Source organism: Phocoena phocoena, chromosome 8 (genome assembly GCF_963924675.1).
Source record: "Phocoena phocoena chromosome 8, mPhoPho1.1, whole genome shotgun sequence".
NCBI lineage: Eukaryota > Metazoa > Chordata > Mammalia > Artiodactyla > Phocoenidae > Phocoena > Phocoena phocoena.
In genome coordinates this window covers 57,594,587-57,616,796 of record NC_089226.1, presented here as the reverse complement: position 1 = coordinate 57,616,796, position 22,210 = coordinate 57,594,587, and the positions used below count along the sequence as shown (strand labels likewise).

Genomic DNA, 22,210 nt, shown 5'->3' with positions numbered 1-22,210 from the left:
CAAATGACTAAAAGTGATAAGTGAATTTAGAAAGGTTACTGGATACATGTTCAATATTGGAAATGAAATATAAAAAAGCAATACCATTGATGATAGCATAAATAAGACCAAATACCTAGGAATAAATCTAATGAAAGATACGCATAACCTTGCCATTGAAGCCTGCAAAGCATTGTTGAGAAGAATTTTAAAAGATCTAAAAAATGGTAGGATATATTATTTTAATGAGGCAATTCTCTCCAAATTGGTTTGTAGGTTCAATACAATTCCAATCAAAATCCTAGCAGGATTTTGTTTGGAAGTTGATAAGCTGATTCTAAAATTTGCATAGAATTTGCATACTGTTTGTATGCAAAGGTCTTACAATACCTGTAGCAATTTTGAAGAATAACATCACAGCTATAGAATTTCACCATCAGTTGTCAAAACTTGTTACAAAGCTACAGTCGTTTAGATACATACACTGTCACCGCCTTACCACAATGCCTCCCCAACAACTCAGTGGAGAAAATTATATAGTCTTTTCAACAAATGGTGCTGGGTCAATCAGATATCCATATAAAAGAGTTAACTTTGACTCTACCTCACACTATATACAAAAATTAATTCTAGATAGATCATAGACCAAATGTAAAAGCTAAAATAATCAAGCTTCTAGAAGGAAATATAGAAAAATATCTTCATGACTTGAGACATGCAAAAAAGTCTTGATCAGGAAATAGAAAGCACTAACTATAAAGATTGATGAATTGGATTTCATTAAAATTAAGAACTTCTGTTCACCAAAATTCACCAGTAATATGAAAAAGCAAGTCACAGACTGAGAAAAGATTTTTGTGATATATGGATCTACCAGGAACTTGTATCCAGGATACATAAAGGACTCAAATCAACAACAACAACAAAAAGGATACACAATCCAATTTAAATACAGGCAAGAGGCGAATAAGCACTTCCAAAAGAGGATAACAAAGTGACCAATAAACATAAAAAGGTACTCAACATCATTAGTCACTTGAGAAATGCAAATCAAAACCACAATGAGATATCACTACCTATCTACCAAAACCAGTAAAATGAAAAAGACTGATGGTACCAAGTATTTGTGAGGATATGGAATAACTGGAAATCTCTTACATTAATATGGGATTGACAATTGCTACAATCCCACTGGAAAAGTATTTGGCAGTATCCACTAATGCTAAACAAATTTTACACTCTGAGGCTCAGCAATTCCACTCCTGGGTATATACCCAACAGAAGCAAGTGCTTATGTCCACCAAAAGATGTGTAAAAAAATGTTCACAGCAGCTTTATCCATAATAGCTCCCAAATAGAAATAACTAAAATGTCTATCAACAGTAAAAAGTGTAAATAAATTGTGGTATAAATGGAATAAATAAGAGAAAAAAAAGAATGAACCACTGACATAGGCAACAACATGAATGAATCCCACAGATTTAACGTTGAGTGATACATGAATTTCAAATCAGGCGAAACTCATCTGTGTTGACAGAAGTCAGAACAGTGGTTATTCTTAGAGGAGATACTGATTGGGAGGTTACCACATGGGATGTTGAAAACGTTCTATATTGTAATATGGGTGATAGTTAAAAGAGTATATATATGTAAAAACTCAAGCTCTGCACAAGATTTCTGTATTTTACTCTATGTAAATTATTCCTCAATTTAAAATAAATGTTAAGGAAAAACAGTGTGGTATTGGCACAGTAATAGAGAATTAATTAGATCAGTGGAGCAGAAAATGTAATCCACAAATACACTCATGCATTAAAGGGATTTTGGTTTATAATAAAGGTAACGTTTCTTTCATTTTCTGCCTCCAAATGTTGCCATCTGGATGTGATTCTTGGGACTGTGGTAGCAACCTTGAGACCTCAATGGGAACCAGCCTAAAAGAACAAGGAAGGACAAGCAAGCAGGCCAAGGATGGAGAGGAGAGGATGGAAAGAGCCTGAGCCCCTTGAGAATATCAATGCACCCCAGAATTAACCATCTCTGGAAAGCCTTACTTCTCAGTTTCTCGTTATTTGAGATAAAAAGGAAAAAATCCACTTGTAACTGGGTTGTAAAAGCATCTTGACTGACAGAACCAGTTAGGAAGTTATACAAATAGTTCATGTAGGACTGCGATCTCCCCTGGCTCAGCAGTTGAAAAGCAGCAGCTCCCCAGGGAGCCACAGACTCTCAGAATAAACTCTTGGAAGCTTATCACACCATGGGGCCAGCATCTGCAACAAGTGGTATCACTAACCTGTCCGGTCAACATCCTTTTTCATGGGCAGTACAGTATAATCCAGTTGGTCATCCGAAGCCTCAAATATACACGACTTGGGCTGCAGCATAGATTGGGGCTCTTTCCTGGGACTCCCCCTGCCTCCAACCCAGCCTCCAGACCCATCTTGGAGCTGAACCTGCTGTAGGTACGGGATCCGGAAAATCTTGTTTTGGTCCAGGCTTAACTTCTTCAGTCTTCAATTAAGGAAAGTGAATACAGAATCACAGCAGTAATGATACCTCAGGGACATTTACCAAGCAACTTTAGGGAAAGAACATGGAATCAGGCTTCGACAGTTACTCCTCTTGGGTGACCTTGAGCCAGTGACTTACCCTCTCTGGGCCTCAATGTCCCTATCTCTAAAATGGGGATAGTATTTATTAACCTTTCAAGGGTCTTGTGAAGATTAAATGAGACAATATGTAAATGCTGCCACAAAGTAGTGTTCAGTAAATGGTATCTGAATCCAAAATAAATTTTCCAGGGATCTAAAACTTAAGCATTTAAATGTCAGCATTTCATTACTTTAACCAAATATAGTCAGCCCTCCATATCTGTGGGTTCTACGTTGGTTGCATCTGTGGACGCAAAACCCAGATACAGAGGGCCAACTACAGGTAGAGCTCAGAGTTTAACTTACCTTTCTGATTCTGACTCTTTTTTTGGCTCCTCTATTAGGGTCAGGATCCCATATCTCCTCCTACCCTCCTTTCTCTTTACTGCTTCTAATCCAGTCACATGATCAGAAATATCTTTACTGATGCCTCACTTTTTGGCTTGAGCTAAAGCTCAGAGGGGAGATGACTTACTCATGGCCACACAGCAGAGATAAATGATGGAGCTGGAATTTAAACCCAGGCATTTTGGCTTCCAGAGCAGCACTCAAGGTGTGAGAAAGGCTGGGGGTTATAGAGGGCCCTGCAGAGAGAGGCTTCTAGCTTTACCTCCTGAGCCCGGCCAGGCTGGCAAAGCAATTGGGGTTGGAGAGTTTGTTGTCATCCAGCATCAGTGTCTCTAGCGCCGGGAACCTCAGGATGTACCTCTTGCTGGTCAGCGATGTTACATACGCCTCCCTGTGGGTGCAAAGACCTTGGGTAATGAACAAGGGCAGGGGACAAGCTCTACCACTCCCAGGAAGAAATGGAGGATAGGAAATCAATCAAGAGGCCTAACCAGCTTGGGAACTACTCTACTGCCCAAGAGTGGTCTCCGCAGTGAGGGACCAAAAGGTGTAATTCCCTCTTCAACTGACCCCCTTCCCCAAACCCCACTCACACATACAATCTTTTGTATGGAGAAAGGTTGCACATATTCACTGATGGACTCAGTGAGACCAGTTTGCAGCAGGATGGAGGGGCACTAGTAATGTTCATGGAAAACACCAGGGTGACAGAGTTAGGGGAAGCATTCTGTAGGAACAACACTACACAATTTTGGGTCAGGGCAGACTCCCAAGTATGCTGTGTCACCCCAAGAAGTGGTAACCATGGAAGTACCAGGAGACAATGCCCTTGGCAGAGATTAAGTGGGGTAAGGTACGATGGATGAAGGGCACCATCCCTAACCACAGTGAGGCTCTCCTCTAAAGTGACTTGGTAAAGTGCACACATCAGTATGGAATTGGGAAGTCTTCTCTTAAATTCAAACTCTCTGAGGATTCCCAGAAACACTTGAGAGTGGGATTTAACAGGCTGAGGTCCTGAATCACACAGGTGGGGCAGGAAGTGGTGGCATCATTGATGGTGGTACTACCATCAATGAATGATGTGACCTCATTTGTGTCCCCAGGTGGATGAGGCCTAGGTATTTATTTTTAAGCACGTGAAAGGCAGATGACTCACATCGTGTTTTCATTCCTCCCTCCAACTCCATCCTCTATATACACGAAAACACATAGGGATATCCAGTCACAAAACACACATACACATATGTAAATCACAGATGTGCCTACAATAAGAGGATAGGAAAGCAGCCTTTCTTCTGAGCCTACTGCATTCCTGGAATTGTTAGCTGTTTTATACATGTCATCTTAGAATAGCACTGAGAAGGACTGGTGTTATCCATCTCCTTTTCAGATGAAGAAATTCAAACTCAGAGTCCCTTGCCCAAAATCTCACAGCCAGAAAGTGGTAGAGCTCAAACTCAACTCCAAACCCCAGGCCCTTTCCACGGCAGCACCCGCCTCTCACATCACATCTTCAAGATCTCTGTGGATTAAAGGGTGGGGAAGTGGAACGGTAGCTGTTGGCTGGGCTGGAGAGAACTTGACAAAGGTAGGCAATGAGTTCAAAAGTCCAAAAGGACTGTAAGAGTACACCTAAAGGCAGGAATATTTCAAAGATGAATTTCAAGACAGCATATAGCCAGCCGTGTAGTCATTCATTCATTCATTCACATTCATGAATTTCTTCAACACGTATTTGTGGAGCCAGGGACTGGGAATACAAAGAGAAAAGGAACACATTCCCCTCTCAAGGTGCTTATTAGAGTCTCGTGGAGGAGGTGGATGCACAGCACACAGTGAGACAAATGCCACAGCAGAGGCAGGCATGAAGTGTGATGGGAGTCACCGACCCCGGTGTGGAGGACTCAGGGAAGGCAGTGTTTAAGCTAAACCATGAAGAATGGAGTGGGAGGGAATTCCCTGGCAGTCCAGCGGGTAAGGGTTAAGACTCCATGCTCTCACTGCTGAGGGCCTGGGCTTGATCTCTGGTTGGGAAACTAAAATCCCATAAGCTGCATGGTGTGGTCGAAAAAAAAAAAAGAATGGAGAGGGAGTTTGCCATGTTCTTAAGAACTGCGAGAGAGGGAGAGCAACCAGAGAAAAATCATTGCTTTGTGGCTGGAGCTGTAATATTTTTAGGAGCTCTGGCTAGTCATGTGTGGCCCATCACGGGGCCCAGAGAGAGACAGGTGCTCACCTGTAAAGACAAATGGAGCAAGTCACAGAGATGAGCATATGTGAAAGCTGAGAGACAGAACTTCTGGGCTCTTCCACACTGCTCAGGACCTACATTCAGTATGTCCCTAAGGCATGGCTGTTAGATGCCCCATTGTTCTTAGAGTAAATTCCTCCTTTTTTGTTACTCTAATATTGATGGATTTCTGTAGATTATAACCATGATAGTTCTGACTAAAAAAAAGGCAAAGGTCAGATATGGTTTCCGAAAGAGCCCTGGCAAGGTGTGGGGGAAGAGGCTTCAAGTCCAAAGACCAGAGAAACTCAACAGAGAAGGAAAGAAGCCTTTAGTTCATGGTACTTTTCCGGGTCATGGATGACTTTTCCTCTTCCTGAAAGGACCAACTTTCATACACTGACATTTTAATCTACCTGAAAGCAATTACAGGACGGTGCCCAGAAGCTCTGTTGATTTATAAATAACTGGCCAATCTTTATTTTACTCCAGTGGAATATGAAACAGCTAAGAAATAAGCCTTCAAAAAATTCCTCTTAAGCCCTGAAACAAACCTTTTTAAAGTTCAACTCTAATTATAACATAGAGAAGTTTCATTCTGTCTCTAAAATAGATGTCTTAAAATAGGGGGGCCATCAATAGGTAGGTGAGGAAGACAAGATGCAAAGCTTCACAGGAAAGCATCAGACTCCCCCAGTGAGCCTTTCCTGTGGCAGTTTTGGGAGAAGAGCTTTTTGAAGTGGCAGGTGTCTGTCAGTAATGGAGAAACCAAGGTTTCCAGCTGTTCAGAGTAGTGCTATTTTTATTATACCTTCTCTTGGCAGAAGGAATTGATACGATTTAAAATCTGATAGTTTTTTGTTTTTTGTTTTTTTCGGTACACGGGCCTCTCACTGTTGTGGCCTCTCCCGTTGAGGAGCACAGGCTCCGGACGCACAGGCTCAGCGGCCATGGCTCACGGGCCCAGCCACTCTGCGGCATGTGGGATCTTCCCGGACTGGGGCACGAACCCGTGTCCCCTGCATCGGCAGGCGGACTCTCAACCACTGCACCACCAGGGAAGCCCCTAAAATCTGATAGCTTTAATGGAATTTTTTAGCAGGTAGAAGTATGCCCCAGTGGTTGGATTCCCATTCAGGAATGGGAACTCGTGTCCCATTTTAGAAAAAGCATAGGAGTGGGGATCAGAGGCCCTGGGCTCTGGTTCTGGTGGTGCTGCTGCTTTGCTTGCTGTGTGATTTCTAGTCGGTGTCAAGCATCTCTGGGCCTAGTCAGCTCCTCCCTCTATCTATATGATGGAAAAGGATTTCTTTTACTTTACATTGTAAGACTTTGGATTAGGCTAAAATTATTGTTCAACAGACTAGACCAAGGACTATAGCAAACAAGACGAAATTTAGCAAACACTAATGTTTGTTCAAATTCAGTTCAGCTTCTGTGATAAGATACAGAAAACCCACCATGCAAACACAGGATGCGGGAGACATGGCTTAACAGCTTGCTTGTGTAAGAAAGGACTTACGATGTGGCTGCTAAAAGCTAGTGCTCTTTCAAGTGGCATTATTAGGAAGATAGTGATGAGAAAAAAGGAGGTCACAATGCCCCTCTGCTCCGTGCTGGTCAAGCCTGAGAGCCGACTCTTGAGGTCCAAGGGGGAAAGGGAATAGGCCTAATGGGAGAGGCAAAGTATCAGCTGTCAGTCAAAATAAGTAAGAGAGCAGTCTAAAGATGGAGTAGGTCAAATATGATTCCCCTAACTCACCCAGACAGACCATGATCTACCCGGAAATGGAGATATAAATAGTTCAGAGTAGATGAGGTATGTTGTGAAATGGAAAAAAGGAGAACAGAGGATGGAGAACTAGGCAGAGTCAAGCCGTGAAAAGCCTTGTAATCAATGTTAATGGAGTTTAGAATGTTGGGAAGCTGCTGAAGGACTTTAAGCAGGGTGGTGATAGACTCAGATGTGCATTTTAGAAACATCACTCTGGCTGATGGTGAGGATGGACTGGGAGGTGAGAAACTGGAGACTGAGACCAAACAGGAGGGTAACAGAAAAGGGCAAGTTTAAGAAAAATTTAGGAAGTACAATTCACAGAATCTGGCGACTGAATGGATGTGCAAGGTGAGGAAGGAAAGAATTCAGGCTGCTGACCGTGTTTCTAGCCTGCACAACTGCACAGCAGATGAAGAGCAGTGCCCACCACTGAGGACAGGGACGCAGAAGGAGGAGATGTTGGCATGGGCATGTGTCTGATGAGTTTGGTATGATAAGCAGGATACATGGGCGTATAGCTCAGAAGACAGAAGTGAAGTAGAGAAATAACTAAGACTTGGGAAGGGATGAGACCACTAAGAAAGACTGTAAAGATTAAGAAAAACGGTGGGTTGAGAGTGGACAATGGGGGACCACCAAGATTTAAGAGATTGGCAGAAAAGGGGAATCCATAGAGCATACTGAGTGTGGACAGATGTGCAGGGAGGAAATGACAATAGTAGTTGTCTGGAGTCTCATCGCTTTCAAAGCATAATTATTTCAGTTGATACTCTGATGTAAGCAGGAGTACATTTATTCTGCTTTTCTTATATGTAAAGAACTAGGAAGTGCAGAGTGGTGGAGACTTGCCTTATTTTATGTGATAAGACTTTCCACTTGAAAACAACTAGAATGATGAATAAAGTATAAAAAGAAAAAAGACCCATCATTTAGAGCTACCATATGATCCAGTAATCCTGCTCTTGGGCATATATCCAGAGAAAAACCATACTTTGGAAAGATACATGCACCCCAATGTTCATTGCAGCACTATTTACAACAGCCAGGACATGGAAGAAACCTAAATATCCATCTACAGATAAATGGATAAAGAAGACGTGGTACTTATATACAATGGAATATTACTCAGCTATAGAAAAGAACAAAATAATGCCATTTGCAGCAACATGGATGGACCTAGAGATTGCCATACTGAGTGAAGTACGTCAGAGAAAGACAAATATCATATGATATCACTTATATGTGGAATCTAAAAAAAGAGTACAAATAAACTTATCTACAAAACAGAAACAGAGTCACAGATGGCGAAACAAACTTATGGTTACCAAGGGGGAAAGGAGGAGGGAGGGATAAATTGGGAGACTGGGCTTGACATATACACACTACTATATGTAAAATAGATAACTAATAAGGACCTACTGTATAGCACAGGGAACTCTTCTCAATACTCTGTAATGACCTATATGGGGAAAGAATCTAAAAAAGAGTGGGTATGTGTATACATATAACTGATTCACTTTGCGGTACACCTGAAACTAACACAACATTGTAAATCAACTGTACTCCAATAAAAATTTTAAAAATAAATAAATAAAACCATGTAAGAGATGCAAAGACAGTAAGGAAGTAGTGTGCCAAAATCTAAAACTCCAGAGACAGAAACTGAGCACAAGAAGCCACTTTTGCCTTAAGGATATTTGCTGATCTTATACAAAGGCAGGCATGTAATTGGAGACGCCCCACATGAATCTGGGATCCTAAAGAGAGGTACCCTCAGGAGAGAGTGAACCAGAACTAAACCCATTCCCCTCATCCCACAACCAGGGGAAAACTGCCTTGGAGTGAACAGAGAAGGGGAGGGGGGAGGGCAGGCTGGTCCTCTTGAAAACTCTAGCCCAAATTTGGATTGTCAGAGTGTTTCCTAAAATATCCAGCTAGTTTGGTTTATTTTAAAATGGTTCCATACCAGGCACCTAGGCACCTGGCCAAAATAAATGGAAAAGCTTTGGGTCCTGCAGACTAAATAACGTGAGGCAACTCTCCCCTAAGTATAAATTCTAAAATCCAGACAAAATATGTACATTAAAAATAATCTTCTTTAAGACATCTGGGAACTAACAAGCTGTGAAAAGTTGGGGGACCAAGATTTAGAAGAAGGAGGAAACCCAAAGGGATTCATGTACCATTTGGGGCCACTTTTCCCCTACGGCTCCCTGCTAACTACAGAAGTGGGTGAGAGGCTAAGAAGCTGAGCAGAGATTCTGACAACCTTGTTAGCCCAGGAGGCCAAAAATTGGAGTCCAGGGTGTGCCACAGAAAGGGAGCCCTAATCAACTGCCCGTTTTAAGTTAGGGCAGTGGAGGACTAAATCCTAGGAAGAAGTGTGAACTAGAAACAGTGTGTTCCTTGCAGGGATTGAAGACTAGCTTCAACCAACTCCAATTTCTGTAAATGAATTAAGACGATTTGGAATTATTGGTGATCTATATAACCAAAAACTCTAGATCTGATGAGAAAAAAAAGTGATTTGAGTTGCCCGAAGGGAGAGTCATGGTCTCTCATTCAGTTCCTGACTATTTACATTTAAATTAAAACTAATTAAACTTAATAAAATGAAATATTCAGCTCCTCAGTCACACTAACCACATTTCAAGTGCTCAATATGACTAGTGGCTACCATACTGGACAATGCAGATATAGAACATTTCCAACATTACAGAAAGTTCTAATGAACAATGCTTTCAAGAATTACTAGTTACTAGAAAATATCTACAGATTGGTGTTAATGTCTGGGGATATGAAAGGCATGGGTGGCCCACCATGCAAAGTGGGGGATTGTGAAGATCTGATGGGAGAATGGAAATTTAGCCTGTGAATGGACCCAGTGAAGTCACAAACCTACTGTGTGGTTATATCCCCAGTTCCTGAATGTATAAACAGACATACTAAGCAACTGACAGAATAACCACACTTGTTTTACTGACCAAAAAAGCAAGGGCTATTATAATAGGAGGGGCCAAATTGAAGCCCTAGGAATTTTGCTTCCAAAACAGTAAACCAAAAATAATTCCACAACCCAGAGGTAATTGCAGAGATTACTGCAAACACTAAACACTGGAAAGGGATAAGGATAATGAGTCCTATGACATCCCTGTTTAACTTGTTTATTTGGGTTGTACAGAAGACAGGTCTTGAGTAATTACTATAGATTACTATCAACTCAATCAAGTGGTGATTCCAATTTCAGCTGCTGTTCCATATGTAGACTCTTCTAACTGTAGCACATCAACACAGCCCCTAACACTTGTGATACAGCTAAGGACATGCCAGATGTTTCTTTCCCTTTATCAATGAACAAGAACTACCAGAAGCCATATGCTTTCGCCTGACAGGGACAGCAGTATACCTTTGTTCTCTTCTCTGGGGGCTACACCAACTCTTTAGCCCTATTATAATCTTTTGCTTAGGGATCTTGATTATTTTGGTATTCCACAGAACACCATGTTGATTGGAGCTGATGGGCAGGAAATTCAAATACCTCAGATGCCTCAGTATGGAGTGTGCCACAGGATGGAGGTAAACCTTGTAAAAATTCAAGGAACTGACACCTTGATTAATTTCCTTGATGTCCAGGTATCTGGAGCATGTTGGAATATACCTCCAATGTGAAAGACACCTTTCACCACCTGCTACTAAGAAAAAGGCACAAAGCTTTGTTGGCCTTTTCTGATTTGGGCAGCTACACATAAAACATTTGTGCTATTCTGCTCCATTTACTGAGGCTGCCAGTTTTGTGTGGGATCCAGAGCAAGGCAAGGCTCTGCAACAAGTCCAACTGCCATGCAAGCTGCTTTTTGGGCATTATATCTTTGGCCAAGGGTATTGGGTGTTATTAATCGGTAGGTCCAGCTGTGCTGTAAATGTCTTAAGGCTGCATAGATAGGGTTACCATACATCCTGGTTTTCAAGGACAGTCTGAGTTTTCACCTGTTATCCCAAAATAATTAATAGTGGTACTTTTCCCCCTCAACTATGTCTTGGTTTGGATGATAAATTAATGGTTGCTCATTCTATGAATAGAGCCTTTCAAAGGCACCAATTACAGAAACATTTTTGAGCAAAGTTATGCTCTATTCTGCAGACAACTATTTTCCTTATGAAAAACAGTTTCTGGCTTACTACTGCATGTTGGTAGAGACTGAACACCTGACCATGGGACACCAAGGCGACCATGCCTCCTGAGCTGTTCAACATGAACTGAATGTGCAGAACTCCCTCATCAAATGAAAGCAACATTGGAGATCAGGCTCAAGCAAACCTGGAAAAGTTGCGTGAACTAATATTGCTTAGATTCCTGTGATACCTACTCCTGCTGTACTGTTACTTCTCCATCAACCCAAAACAAACGTCCTATGACCACTGGGTGTAGGAGAAAAATCTGGAGCTAGGTTTACAAATGATTTTGCATGATATGCTAATACTAACCAAAACCAGACTGTTGCAGGATTATAACTCCATACAAAGGTGGCTCTGAAAGACAGGGGAGAAGAAATCCTCCTAATATGTAAAACCTAGAGCAACATATCTGATTGTTCATTTTCCTTGGTTGGCGAGATAGCCAGAAGTACAGGTCTATGCTGATTCATGGGCAGTGGTTTAGCTGAAGAGTCAAAGTTTGGAAAAAATAATGTAAAACTGCTGACGGGGAGGTCTGAGGGGAAATCATGTGAACAGACCTCTCAGGATGAAAAGGATGTGTAAGGACTATTTCTATCCCATGTGAATGCTCCCAAAGACTTCCACTGCAGAGGAGACTCTCAGTGATCAGGTGGACAAGATGACCCATTCCATGAGTGTCAGTTGGATACCCTGGCACTTGCAAAATGGCCTTGGCAGCAGGGAAGGAGGCTACACACTCACCCTCAACAAAGCATATCTGCCTACCACCCCTGCAGAGCACCCGCAGAGGCCAACGCTGAGCCCCTAACATGGCACCATTTCTGGGAGGATTAGCCAGTCACCCCGTAGGATGGCTACAGTGCACACCTGCCTTCATAAAAAGGGCAGTGATTTTTTTTTCTTACTGAAATAAATATGTATTTGAGACATGGATTTTCCATCCCTGACCACAATGTTCTGCCAGCATCACAATCTGTGGACTTTCGAATGTCTTATTCATTATTCTGGTAGTGCATATAACATTGCTTCTAACCATGGAACACAATTCATGGCAAAGAAGTATAAGAATGGGCTCACATACGTGGGGTTTAATTTTTTACCATATACTCCATCACGCAGAAGTCGCTGACCTAAAAGAATGTCAAGATAGTCTTTTGACAACTTATTTATTGCACTAGCTGGCAAACTACCCACTGTGAGGTTTGGGTGTGGACTTACAGGATGGAGTGTCACACAAACTAGCAACCAAGACTGATGCTGTTTTTCTCACAACCAGAGCATAAGGGCCTAGGAATGAATGAATGAAAATGAAAGCAGCTCCTCTTATAATTATACACAACAATCCACTTGCAGCTTGTAATTCCTGCGGCTTTGAGCTCTTGAGTTAGAGGTTTTAGTTTCCTAGGGAGGAATACTTTTACAGGCGACACAAGAATAGTTCCACTTAACTGGAAATTAAGTTCACTACTGGCCACTTGGGCTGCTCATTCCACTGAATCAACAGGCAGGAAAACAAGGGTTTATGATATTGGCTAGGTGACTGATATTGACAATCAACAATAGGTATGACGGCTGCTATACCTTGAGGGCAAAAAGGAATATGTTTGGAATCCAGGGAATTATCTGGTGTTCTTTTTTTTTTATCATCTTTAATTTCTTTCATCAGTGTCTTATAGTTTTTTGCAAACAGGTCTTTTGTCTCCCTAGGTAGATTTATTCCTAGGTATTTTATTCTTTTTGTTGCAATGGTAAATGGGAATGTTTCCTTAATATCTCTTTCAGATTGTTCATCATTAGTGTATAGGAATGCAAGAGATTTCTGTCCATTAATTTTGTATCCTGCAACTTTACCAAATTCATTGATTAGCTCTAGTAGTTTTCTGGCGGCATCTTTAGGATTCTCTATGTATAGTATCGTGTCATCTGCAAACAGTGACAGTTTTACTTCTTCTTTTCCAATTTGTATTCCTTTTATTTCTTTTTCTTCTCTTATTGCCGTGGCTAGGACTTCCAAAACTATGTTGAATAAGCGTGGTGAGAGTGGACATCCTTGTCTTGTTCCTGATCTTAGACGAAATGCTTTGTTTTTCACCATTGAGAATGATGTTTGCTGTGGGTTTGTCGTATATGGCCTTTATTATGTTGAGGTAGGTTCCCTCTATGCCCACTTTCTGGAGAGTTTTTATCCCTCTATGCCCACTTTCTGGAGAGTGTTGAATTATGTCAAAAGCTTTTTCTGCATCTATTGAGATGCTCATATGGTTTTTATTCTTCAATTTGTTAATATGGTGTATCACATTGATTGATTTTCGTATATTGAAGAATCCTTGCATCCCTGGGATAAATCCCACTTGATCACAGTGTATGATCCTTTTAATGTGTTGTTGGATTCTGTTTGCTAGTATTTTCTTGAGGATTTTTGCATCTATATTCATCAGTGATATTGGTCTGTAATTTTCTATTTTTGTAGTCTCTTTGTCTGGTTTTAGTATCAGGGTGATGGTGGCCTCATAGAATGAGTTTGGGAGTGTTCCTTCCTCTGCAATTTCTTGGAAGAGTTTGAGAAGGATGGGTGTTATCTCTTCTCTAAATGTTTGATAGAATTCACCTGTGAAGCCATCTGGTCCTGGACTTTTGTTTGTTGGAAGATTTTTAATCACAGTTTCAATTTCATTACTTGTGATTGGTCTGTTCATATTTCCTATTTCTTCCTCGTTCAGTCTTAGAAGGTTATACCTTTCTAAGAATTTGTCCATTTCTTCCAGGTTGTCCATTTTGTTGGCATAGAGTTGCTTGTAGTAGTCTCTTAGGATGCTTTGTATTTCTGCCGTGTCTGTTGTAACTTCTCCTCTTTCATTTCTAATTTTATTGGTTTGAGTCCTCTCCCTCTTTTTCTTGATGAGTCTGGCTAATGGTTAATCAATTTTGTTTATCTTCTCAAAGAACAAGCTTTTAGTTTTATTGATCTTTGCTATTGTTTTCTTTGTTTCTATTTCATTTATTTCTGCTCTGATCTTTATGATTTCTTTCCTTCTGCTAACTTTGGGTATTGTTTGTTCTTCTTTCTCTAGTTCCTTTAGGTGTAAACTTAGATTGTTTGAGATTTTTCTTGTTTCTTGAGGTAGGGTTGTATAGCTATAAACTTCCCTCTTAGAACTGCTTTTGCTACATCCCAAAGGTTTTGGATCATCATGTTTTCACTGTCATTTGTCTCTATTTTTTGATTTCCTCTTTGATTTCTTCAGTGATCTCTTGCTTATGTAGTAACGTATTGTTTAGCCTCCATGTGTTTGTGTCTTTTACCTTTTTTCCCCCTGTAATTCATTTCTAATCTCATAGCGTTGTGGTCAGAAAAGATGCTTGATATGATTTTAATTTTCTTAAATTTACTGAGGCTTGACTTGTGACCCAAGATGTGATCTATCCTGGAGAATGTTCTGTGCGCACTTGAGAAGAAAGTGTAATCTGCTGTTTTGGGATGGAATGTCCTATAAATATCAATTAAATCTATCTGGTCTATTGTGTCATTTAAAGCTTCTGTTGCCTTATTTATTTTCATTTTGGAGGATCCGTCCATTGGTGTAAGTGAGGTGTTAAAGTCCCCCACTATTATTGTGTTACCGTTGATTTCCTCTTTTATAGCTGTTAGCAGTTGCCTTATGTATTGAGGTGCTCCTATGTTGGGTGCATATATATTTATAATTGTTATATCTTGGATTGATCCCTTGATCATTATGTAGTGTCCTTCCTTGTCTCTTGTAACATTTTTTATTTTAAAGTCTATTTTATCTGATATGAGTATTGCTACTCCAGCTTTCTTTTGATTTCCATTTGCATGGAATATCTTTTTCCATCCCCTCACTTTCAGTTTGTATGTGTCCCTAGGTCTGAAGTGGGTCTTTTGTAGACAGCATATATATGGGTCTTGTTTTTGTATCCATTCAGCAAGCCTGTGTCTTTTGGTTGGAGCATTTAATCCATTCACATTTAAGGTAATTATCGATATGTATGTTCCTGTGACCATTTTCTTAATTGTTCTGGGTTTGTTTTGTAGGTCCTTTTCTTCTCTTGTGTTTCCCACTTAGAGAAGTTCCTTTAGCATTTGTTGTAGAGCTGGTTTGGCGGTGCTGAATTCTCTTAGCTTTTGCTTGTCTGTAAAGCTTTTGATTTCTCCATCGAATCTGAATGAGATCCTTGCTGGGTAGAGTAATCGTGGTTGTAGGTTCCTCCCTTTCATCACTTTAAGTATATCATGCCACTCCCTTGTAGCTTGTAGAGTTTCTGCTGAGAAATCAGCTGTTAACTTTATGGGAGTTCCCTTGTATGTTATTTGTCATTTTTCCCTTGCTGCTTTCAATAATTTTTCTTTGTATTTTATTTTTGCCAATTTGATTACTATGTGTCTCAGCGTGTTTCTCCTTGGGTTTATCCTGTATGGAACTTGCTGCGCTTCCTGGAATTGGGTGGCTATTTACTTTCCCATGTTAGGGAAGTTTTTGACTATAATCTCTTCAAATATTTTCTCGGGTCCTTTCTCTCTCTCTTCTCCTTCTGGGACCCCTATAATGCGAATGTTGTTGTGTTTAATGTTGTCCCAGAGGTCTCTTAGGCTGTCTTCATTTCTTTTCATTCTTTTGTCTTTACTCTGTTCCGCAGCAGTGAATTCCACTATTCTGCCTTCCAGGTCACTTATCCGTTCTTCTGCCTCAGTTATTCTGCTATTGATTCCTTCTAGCATAGTTTTCATTTCAGTTATTGTATTGTTCATCTCTGTTTGTTTGTTCTTTAATTCTTCTAGGTGTTTTTTCTTTAATTCTTCTAGGTCTTTGTTAAACATTTCTTGCATCTTCTCAATCTTTACGTCCATTCTTTTTCCGAGGTCCTGGATCATCTTCACTATCATTATTCTGAATTATTTTTCTGGAAGGTTGCCTATCTCCACTTCATTTAGTTTTTTTTCTGGGGTTTTATCTTGTTCCTTCATCTGGTACATAGCCCTCTGCCTTTTCATCTTGTCTATCTTTCTGTGAACATGGTTTTTGTTCCACAGGCTGCAGGACTGTAGTTCTTCTTGCTTCTCTGGTGTTCTTCTTAAAAGGGTCATATCCATCAGTCAAAGCTGATGGAATTTTTGCAAGATGAACAGAGTTTTGGAGCAGGATGATGGTGATGGTTGCACAACAATGTGAATGTACTTAATGTCACTGAACTGTACACTTACAAATGGTTAATATGGGAAGGCTTCTCATAGGGAAAAGAGGACGGTCTGAGATAGCCCTCGGAATATGTACAGAATCTACATAAGAAGAGAATGTAATGGTCGTAAGCAGGGTCTCTGGAGTCAGACGGACTTGGTTCAGATTCTGCCACTTATTAGCTTTGTAACTCTGGTTGAGTTATGTAACCTATCTGTGCCTCAATTTCCTCATCTATAAAATGGGGATAATAATAGGGCACTTACCTCATAGGGTTGTGAGGATTAAATGAGTTAGTATATGTTTAGTGTGACAGAAGAGTGTTGTCTGACACATAGTAAGCATTACACACGTATCATTATTTTTTTTAATTTAAATTTTTAGTTAAGTTTAGTTACAATATTGTATTAGTTTCAGGTGTACAACATAGTGATTTGATATTTTTATAAATTATACTCCACATAAAGTTATTATACAATATTGGCTATTTTCTCTGTGCTGTACATTACATCCTTATATCTTATTTGTTTTTGTTTTACATCTTTACTGAAGTATAATTGCTTTACAATGTTGTGTTAGTTTCTGCTGTATAACAAAGTGAATCAGCTATGCATATACATACATCCCCATATCCCCTCACTATTGCGTCTCCCTCCCCCACTCCACCCCATCTCTCTAGGTGGACACAAAGCACTGAGCTGATCTCCCTGTGCTATGTGGCTGCTTCCCACTAGCTATCTATTTTATATTTGGTATTTTATATTTTGGTATATATGTCCATGCCACTCTCTCTCTTCATCCCAGCTTACCCTTCCCCCTCAGAACCATTTTTTTTTTTAAGATTCCATATATATGTGTTAGCATACAATATTTGTTTTTCTCTTTCTGACTTACTTCACTCTGTATGACAGACTCATTGCTATTATTAAGCGAGGAAAGACCAGTACATTCTGGCCAGAAGGCATGGCTCAGCAAATGTGCAGAATGGGAATATGCAAATCTTATTTAGAGGGTTCCTGAAGGGGAATAGTCTGGCAAGAGCAATAGCCACAACTTACCAGTGACCGATCAGAGGGAGGGAAAGTGACTCTCCAGACACCGGCGTCTCTCCTAATAGCACAGAGGAGTGTGGGAAACCCAGCTGAGGCCTCCCGAACCTCTGGGGCTCTGTTCCCACCAGTGCCTTTTCTGGGAGCTTCAGTAGGTGGCATTCTACCTGCTTTGAGCACTCACAGCCTGTCCTTACAGACCTTTTGAGCTGCTTTGGACTATTTCTTTGGACACATGTACCCAGACAAAGGCTCAGGAGGGAAACACATGGGACAGACTCCGGGATTGTAGAACTTACTGCTCTGCGACAGCCAAATTGGGTGGCAGGGAGGTGAGCCCATTGCCTGTGAGGAGCAGGACACGGAGGTGTGGCAGAAGCCCCAGATCACAGATGGCCTCCGCAGTGAGGCTGTTGAAGGACAGGTCCAGGAACTACGGCACAAAGATATAAGATGGGGAAACAGAAGCACTACTCGTGACAATGATGCTCATACATGAGGTGGGAGCTGGATTTTTTTTTTTTTTTTTTAACCTTCCAGGAGGGCCCATCGCCCACAGGCTAAAACCCTCCTGACTCTCAGGATTAACTTCCAAGGTCTACTGGAGTCATTCTACTATGTCCAACCTATTTGCCAGCCTCAGCCCCCATACTGCAAGCCTTTGTTTACCCCATGGTGCTGGCCAAAGTGACTGCTCCCCATTCCTTGCCACACCCCATGTAGAGATCTTTGCTTGAGCTTTTCACTCAGGAATGCCCTTTCTCCATGTATCTGAATCCAAGTCCTAAAAGGCCAGTTCAAAAGCTGCCTCCTTATAAAACCTTTCTTAATTCCCCAGCCAGATGGAATCTCTCCCTCCTCTGACTTTGAGTGCTTTATCTAGACTGTTCTGAGGTTACTGCTCACAGTCAGCCAGGTAACTGTGATAACTGGACATAAGCCTGAGGAATAAGGTACTGGTACATGGATGTGCTAAGCAGTTGCTGGCACACAGTGGTGGACTAGGCTATAAACTCTCTGAGGTGAAGCACCTTGTCACTGTATCGATGTATCCTTATAATCTAGCATAGTACCTGGCACATAGTAGATGCACATTAAAAACCCAGCTGAAATGAACTGGCTTATTAGGACAATGACCCAAACTGACACCTCACCATAAAGCACTTTCTAACTAGCCATCTAGATTCATGAGATAGTTGACTTGAGTTAGGAGACCAGTCAGGAAACAGTTTCTCTCTGCAAAGACAAAGGCAACTGTGATAAATTATATCACCCCAGTCTCTGGTCTCCCTCTTCTAGAAGAGCCTCTCTGGACACTCACTTTAGCTTTTATGTACAAGTCTGCTCCCTTCCCTCTCCCTCTGTAATAGGGAAGAACCTTTGTACTCTATCACAAGTTAATCACTAAAGGAATGTTGCCTATAAGCTTAAATTATACGTAATGGCCCATCTCTGGGAACCCCACCTCCCAAGTAATGAGCATTAAGCTAAAATACCTTTATCTCACAGGAAACATCCTGATCAGGCCCACCTGTGAATGACTGCAGGAAGGAAGAAATTAACAGCCCCCTCCGGAGGCTGACCAGAACCAGGAAATGTTAGACTTTACTCCCTCCTCTTTTAGTATAAAAGAAGCCTGAATTCTAACTCAGGCAAGATGGTTCTTTGGGACACTAGACCACCATCTTCTTGGTCTGCTGGGTTTCCAAATAAAGTCACTATTCCTTGCCCAAACACCTTATCTCTCAATTTATTGGCTTGCTGTGTGGCAAGCAGTACTCAGTAATACCTCCACCAACACACACCCATAGACGCCTACTGAATGGGGCCAGTTTCCGCATCTTATCCCACTGGTGCAGGGACAAGGTTTCTGGTCCGCCACTTCAGTGAAATACAGTCAGTCACACATACACAACTGACTGCAGGTCATTGCTGGAGGAGGACTGGGTTTGGTACTCCACTTTAGTACTTAATTGACAGACTCTGTAGACCTGGGTTTAAGTCCTGGCTAATTGTGTGATCTTGGGCAAATTATCAATACTTAACCAAGTTTCCTTATCTATAAAGTGGAAATAATAATGGATTTTTATGAGGAATTATGTAGGTAAAGCCTTTAGCATCAAGCCTAGTGCACCGTAAATGCTTAATGTTGGCTGCCATGGTCATCACAATCCCTTCATTCAAGGCCCCTATACTGAAGGCTTACTTTGAACCAGTCCCTGCCCTGTGTGAGCTCACAGCCTAGTTGGGCAGCTAGATACATATATGTGTCTGTTTAAGTAGCAATGCTGCTGGGATAGATGTTTGAGCTCCACCAGGGGGCCCAGACGGGCTTCACGGAGCAGGTGATGCTTAAGCTGTCCTCAGAGACTAGTCGGTATTCACCAAATTGTTAAGGGCAAAAAGACATACAGCACAGCAAGTGGCATGTATAGAAGCCAGGAGGCAGCCTTGCTTATTCTGAGAACTGCAAATGGTTTGGGTATGAGTAGAGTCCATGGTATACAGAGGGCTTGATAGGACTGCACAGGCCATGAAAGATGCCCAGCACCAAAGGAATGCCGAGTTCATGCTGCCATCAGTAAATTCCAAGTTTTGAGAGTTCACACAAATGGGTGATCCCACTTGGCAGGGGCAGAGAGAGAAGCCTTCAAGGATGAAGACCTGGAAAGCTGGCTTGGATAAACGTAGATAAAGATGGGGATCATTCTCTCCTTCATACACATATGTGGACAGTCAGCAATGGATTCTACCTCAATCTCTCTCATATTTGTTTCTTCCAATCCATGCTTTATACAGCAGTCATGCCACAGTGGTTTTTCTAAAATACAGTTCAGACCCTATTACTCCTCAGTTCCAAATCCTTCAATGGACCCCTGTTATCCATAGGATAAGATTCAAAGTCCCTCTAAGGCTCTCCACAGTCTCTCTTCCGTTACCTCGCCAGGCTCATCTATCGCCACACTCTATGGTATCTCACTCCATTCCAACCATACTGGGCTGTTCCATCAGTGTTCTAGCTCAGAAATTGGCAAACAAAGGCCTGTAAGCCAAATCCAGCCTGCTGCCTGCTTTGTATGGCCTGTGAGCTAAGAATGCTTTGTACATTTTTAAATGGTTAGGAAAAAAGCACAAAAAGAATAACATTGTATGAAAATTATGTAAAATTCAAATTTCAGCATCATAAAGTTTTATGGGAACACAGCCCTGTCCCTTTGCTTACATATTGTCTACAACTGCTCTCCTTCTACAACAGCAGAGTGGACTAGTTATGACAGTTATGACTAGTTATGACTGTACGGACCGCAAGGTCTAGAATATTCACCGTCCAGCCTCCTACCAAAAAAGTTTGCTGACCCTTGCTCTGGCTGCTCTGGCTATTTCATGTCGGGTCCAAATCTGCTCTCTACGGAAGTAAGGGCAGCTCAAAGAAACGAACAGTCTTAGAACTGCAGGTCGCAGAATTTCACAGCTGGCCCAGAATTTACAGAGGGGGAAACTTCAGTTCCAGAGAGGTAAGTTATTTGGCTGAGGAGGTATGGCAAAGTAGTGGCAGACCAAGACTAGAAACGAGGTCTCCTGACTTTCAGGGCAGAGTTCCAGCTGACTCTTTTTCAGGCCCGTATGCAGAGAATCAAATCATGACAAAGCTGTTTTCCTAAACTGACTCCTGAAGAGTTCTACTCTGGGTGACAGCCTTTCTGGCAAACAAGGACAGAAGATTCTTAACTTGGATGCTGCATCTGCTGAGCCACATCAAGTTTTATCACACATCAAAGTATTCACTGCCATGAGCTGCAAATTCAGGACATTTGACAGGTTTATCCTTTTTCTTAGAGAGCCCTTTCAAACCACAGAGAGATGAAAACAAATGATTGGCCAGGAGATTTCCTCTTCTCATCTATGTTCTGCATCTTGACTTCGGTCTGCTCTCTTATGTAAATAAATTCCCTTGGGTAGGGCTGGTCTGCTGGATAAATAATCTTCATCAGTTGTTATCAAACTATGAAGTAGGGCCTCCCAAAAGTCCATTATGATCAACCAGTAAGTCAGCTGTGGGGTCAGAGCCTGTAGTCATGTCCCCTCCCTGTGGCCCACTGGCACTTGAAGTAGGGGTTTGAAATGGTAAGGATGAGGAAGGTAGGATGCCTGGCACAATGCATGATATACAGAAGCTCAATAACTACTTTTATAAGAAGCAAAATAAAAAATTAATGGAAACTTATAATAAGCTCCCAGGCCTGTAGGTGAGGGAAGTGGCTCCCTGTATCTCTAGAGCATCTGGAACCAGTTTCCCACTGTCTGTAATAAACTCTGGTATAAAATGTTTTTAACCTAGCACAAAATTGCATCAGTTGTTGTAAATTTACTCTCTCCCTCTCCCTGTATTATTGGACCTTCAAGAGCTTTGCTTCCTGGATAAGCATGAGGACCACTCCTGTCAGAAATCATAGTAAAGCACTGTTATCCTCAATATGGCTGGAAACCATGGAGAAAAGGTACCATCACATTCAGTATAGCATGCTTTAAAAATGCAAGGACTTATAATCCATTTTAGGAAGATTACCATCCCAAGCGGTTAAAACTTCTTAAAACTTTGGCATGTAAAGGGCATCAACTCTTAAAAGTTCAGTTTTGTGTAAGGTCTCTCTCTGGCCAGACCAGGTTAAATGAGGTTTTTATGAAGAATGGCCGACTCTTGACGTTTGTAGATTAAATAATTTAAGTTACCAGCTCTTTGGGGTAAACCCCAAGGCTCATGACATGCAGACATTTTGCTGAGGTGTGACTCTGAA

At 41.4% G+C, this 22,210-nt stretch overlaps 1 protein-coding gene across 6 annotated transcripts in view; it reads right to left on the bottom strand.

The window, feature by feature from the left end:
- Positions 1-22,210, bottom strand: part of XRRA1 (X-ray radiation resistance associated 1) — a 94,500-nt gene that overhangs the window by 51,188 nt on the left and 21,102 nt on the right. For 4 of the 6 annotated variants that reach the window (XM_065881688.1, XM_065881691.1, XM_065881692.1 and 1 more), the window contains exons 6-8: positions 17,714-17,847; positions 3,244-3,372; positions 2,276-2,493 (exon numbers count right to left, since the gene is read on the bottom strand). In XM_065881688.1, the coding sequence (XP_065737760.1) occupies positions 2,276-2,493; positions 3,244-3,372; positions 17,714-17,847 (481 nt within the window). Of the gene's footprint in view, positions 1-2,275; positions 2,494-3,243; positions 3,373-17,713; positions 17,848-22,210 lie in introns of those variants that run through there. The other 2 variants (XM_065881693.1, XM_065881694.1) reach the window with 1 other exon arrangement.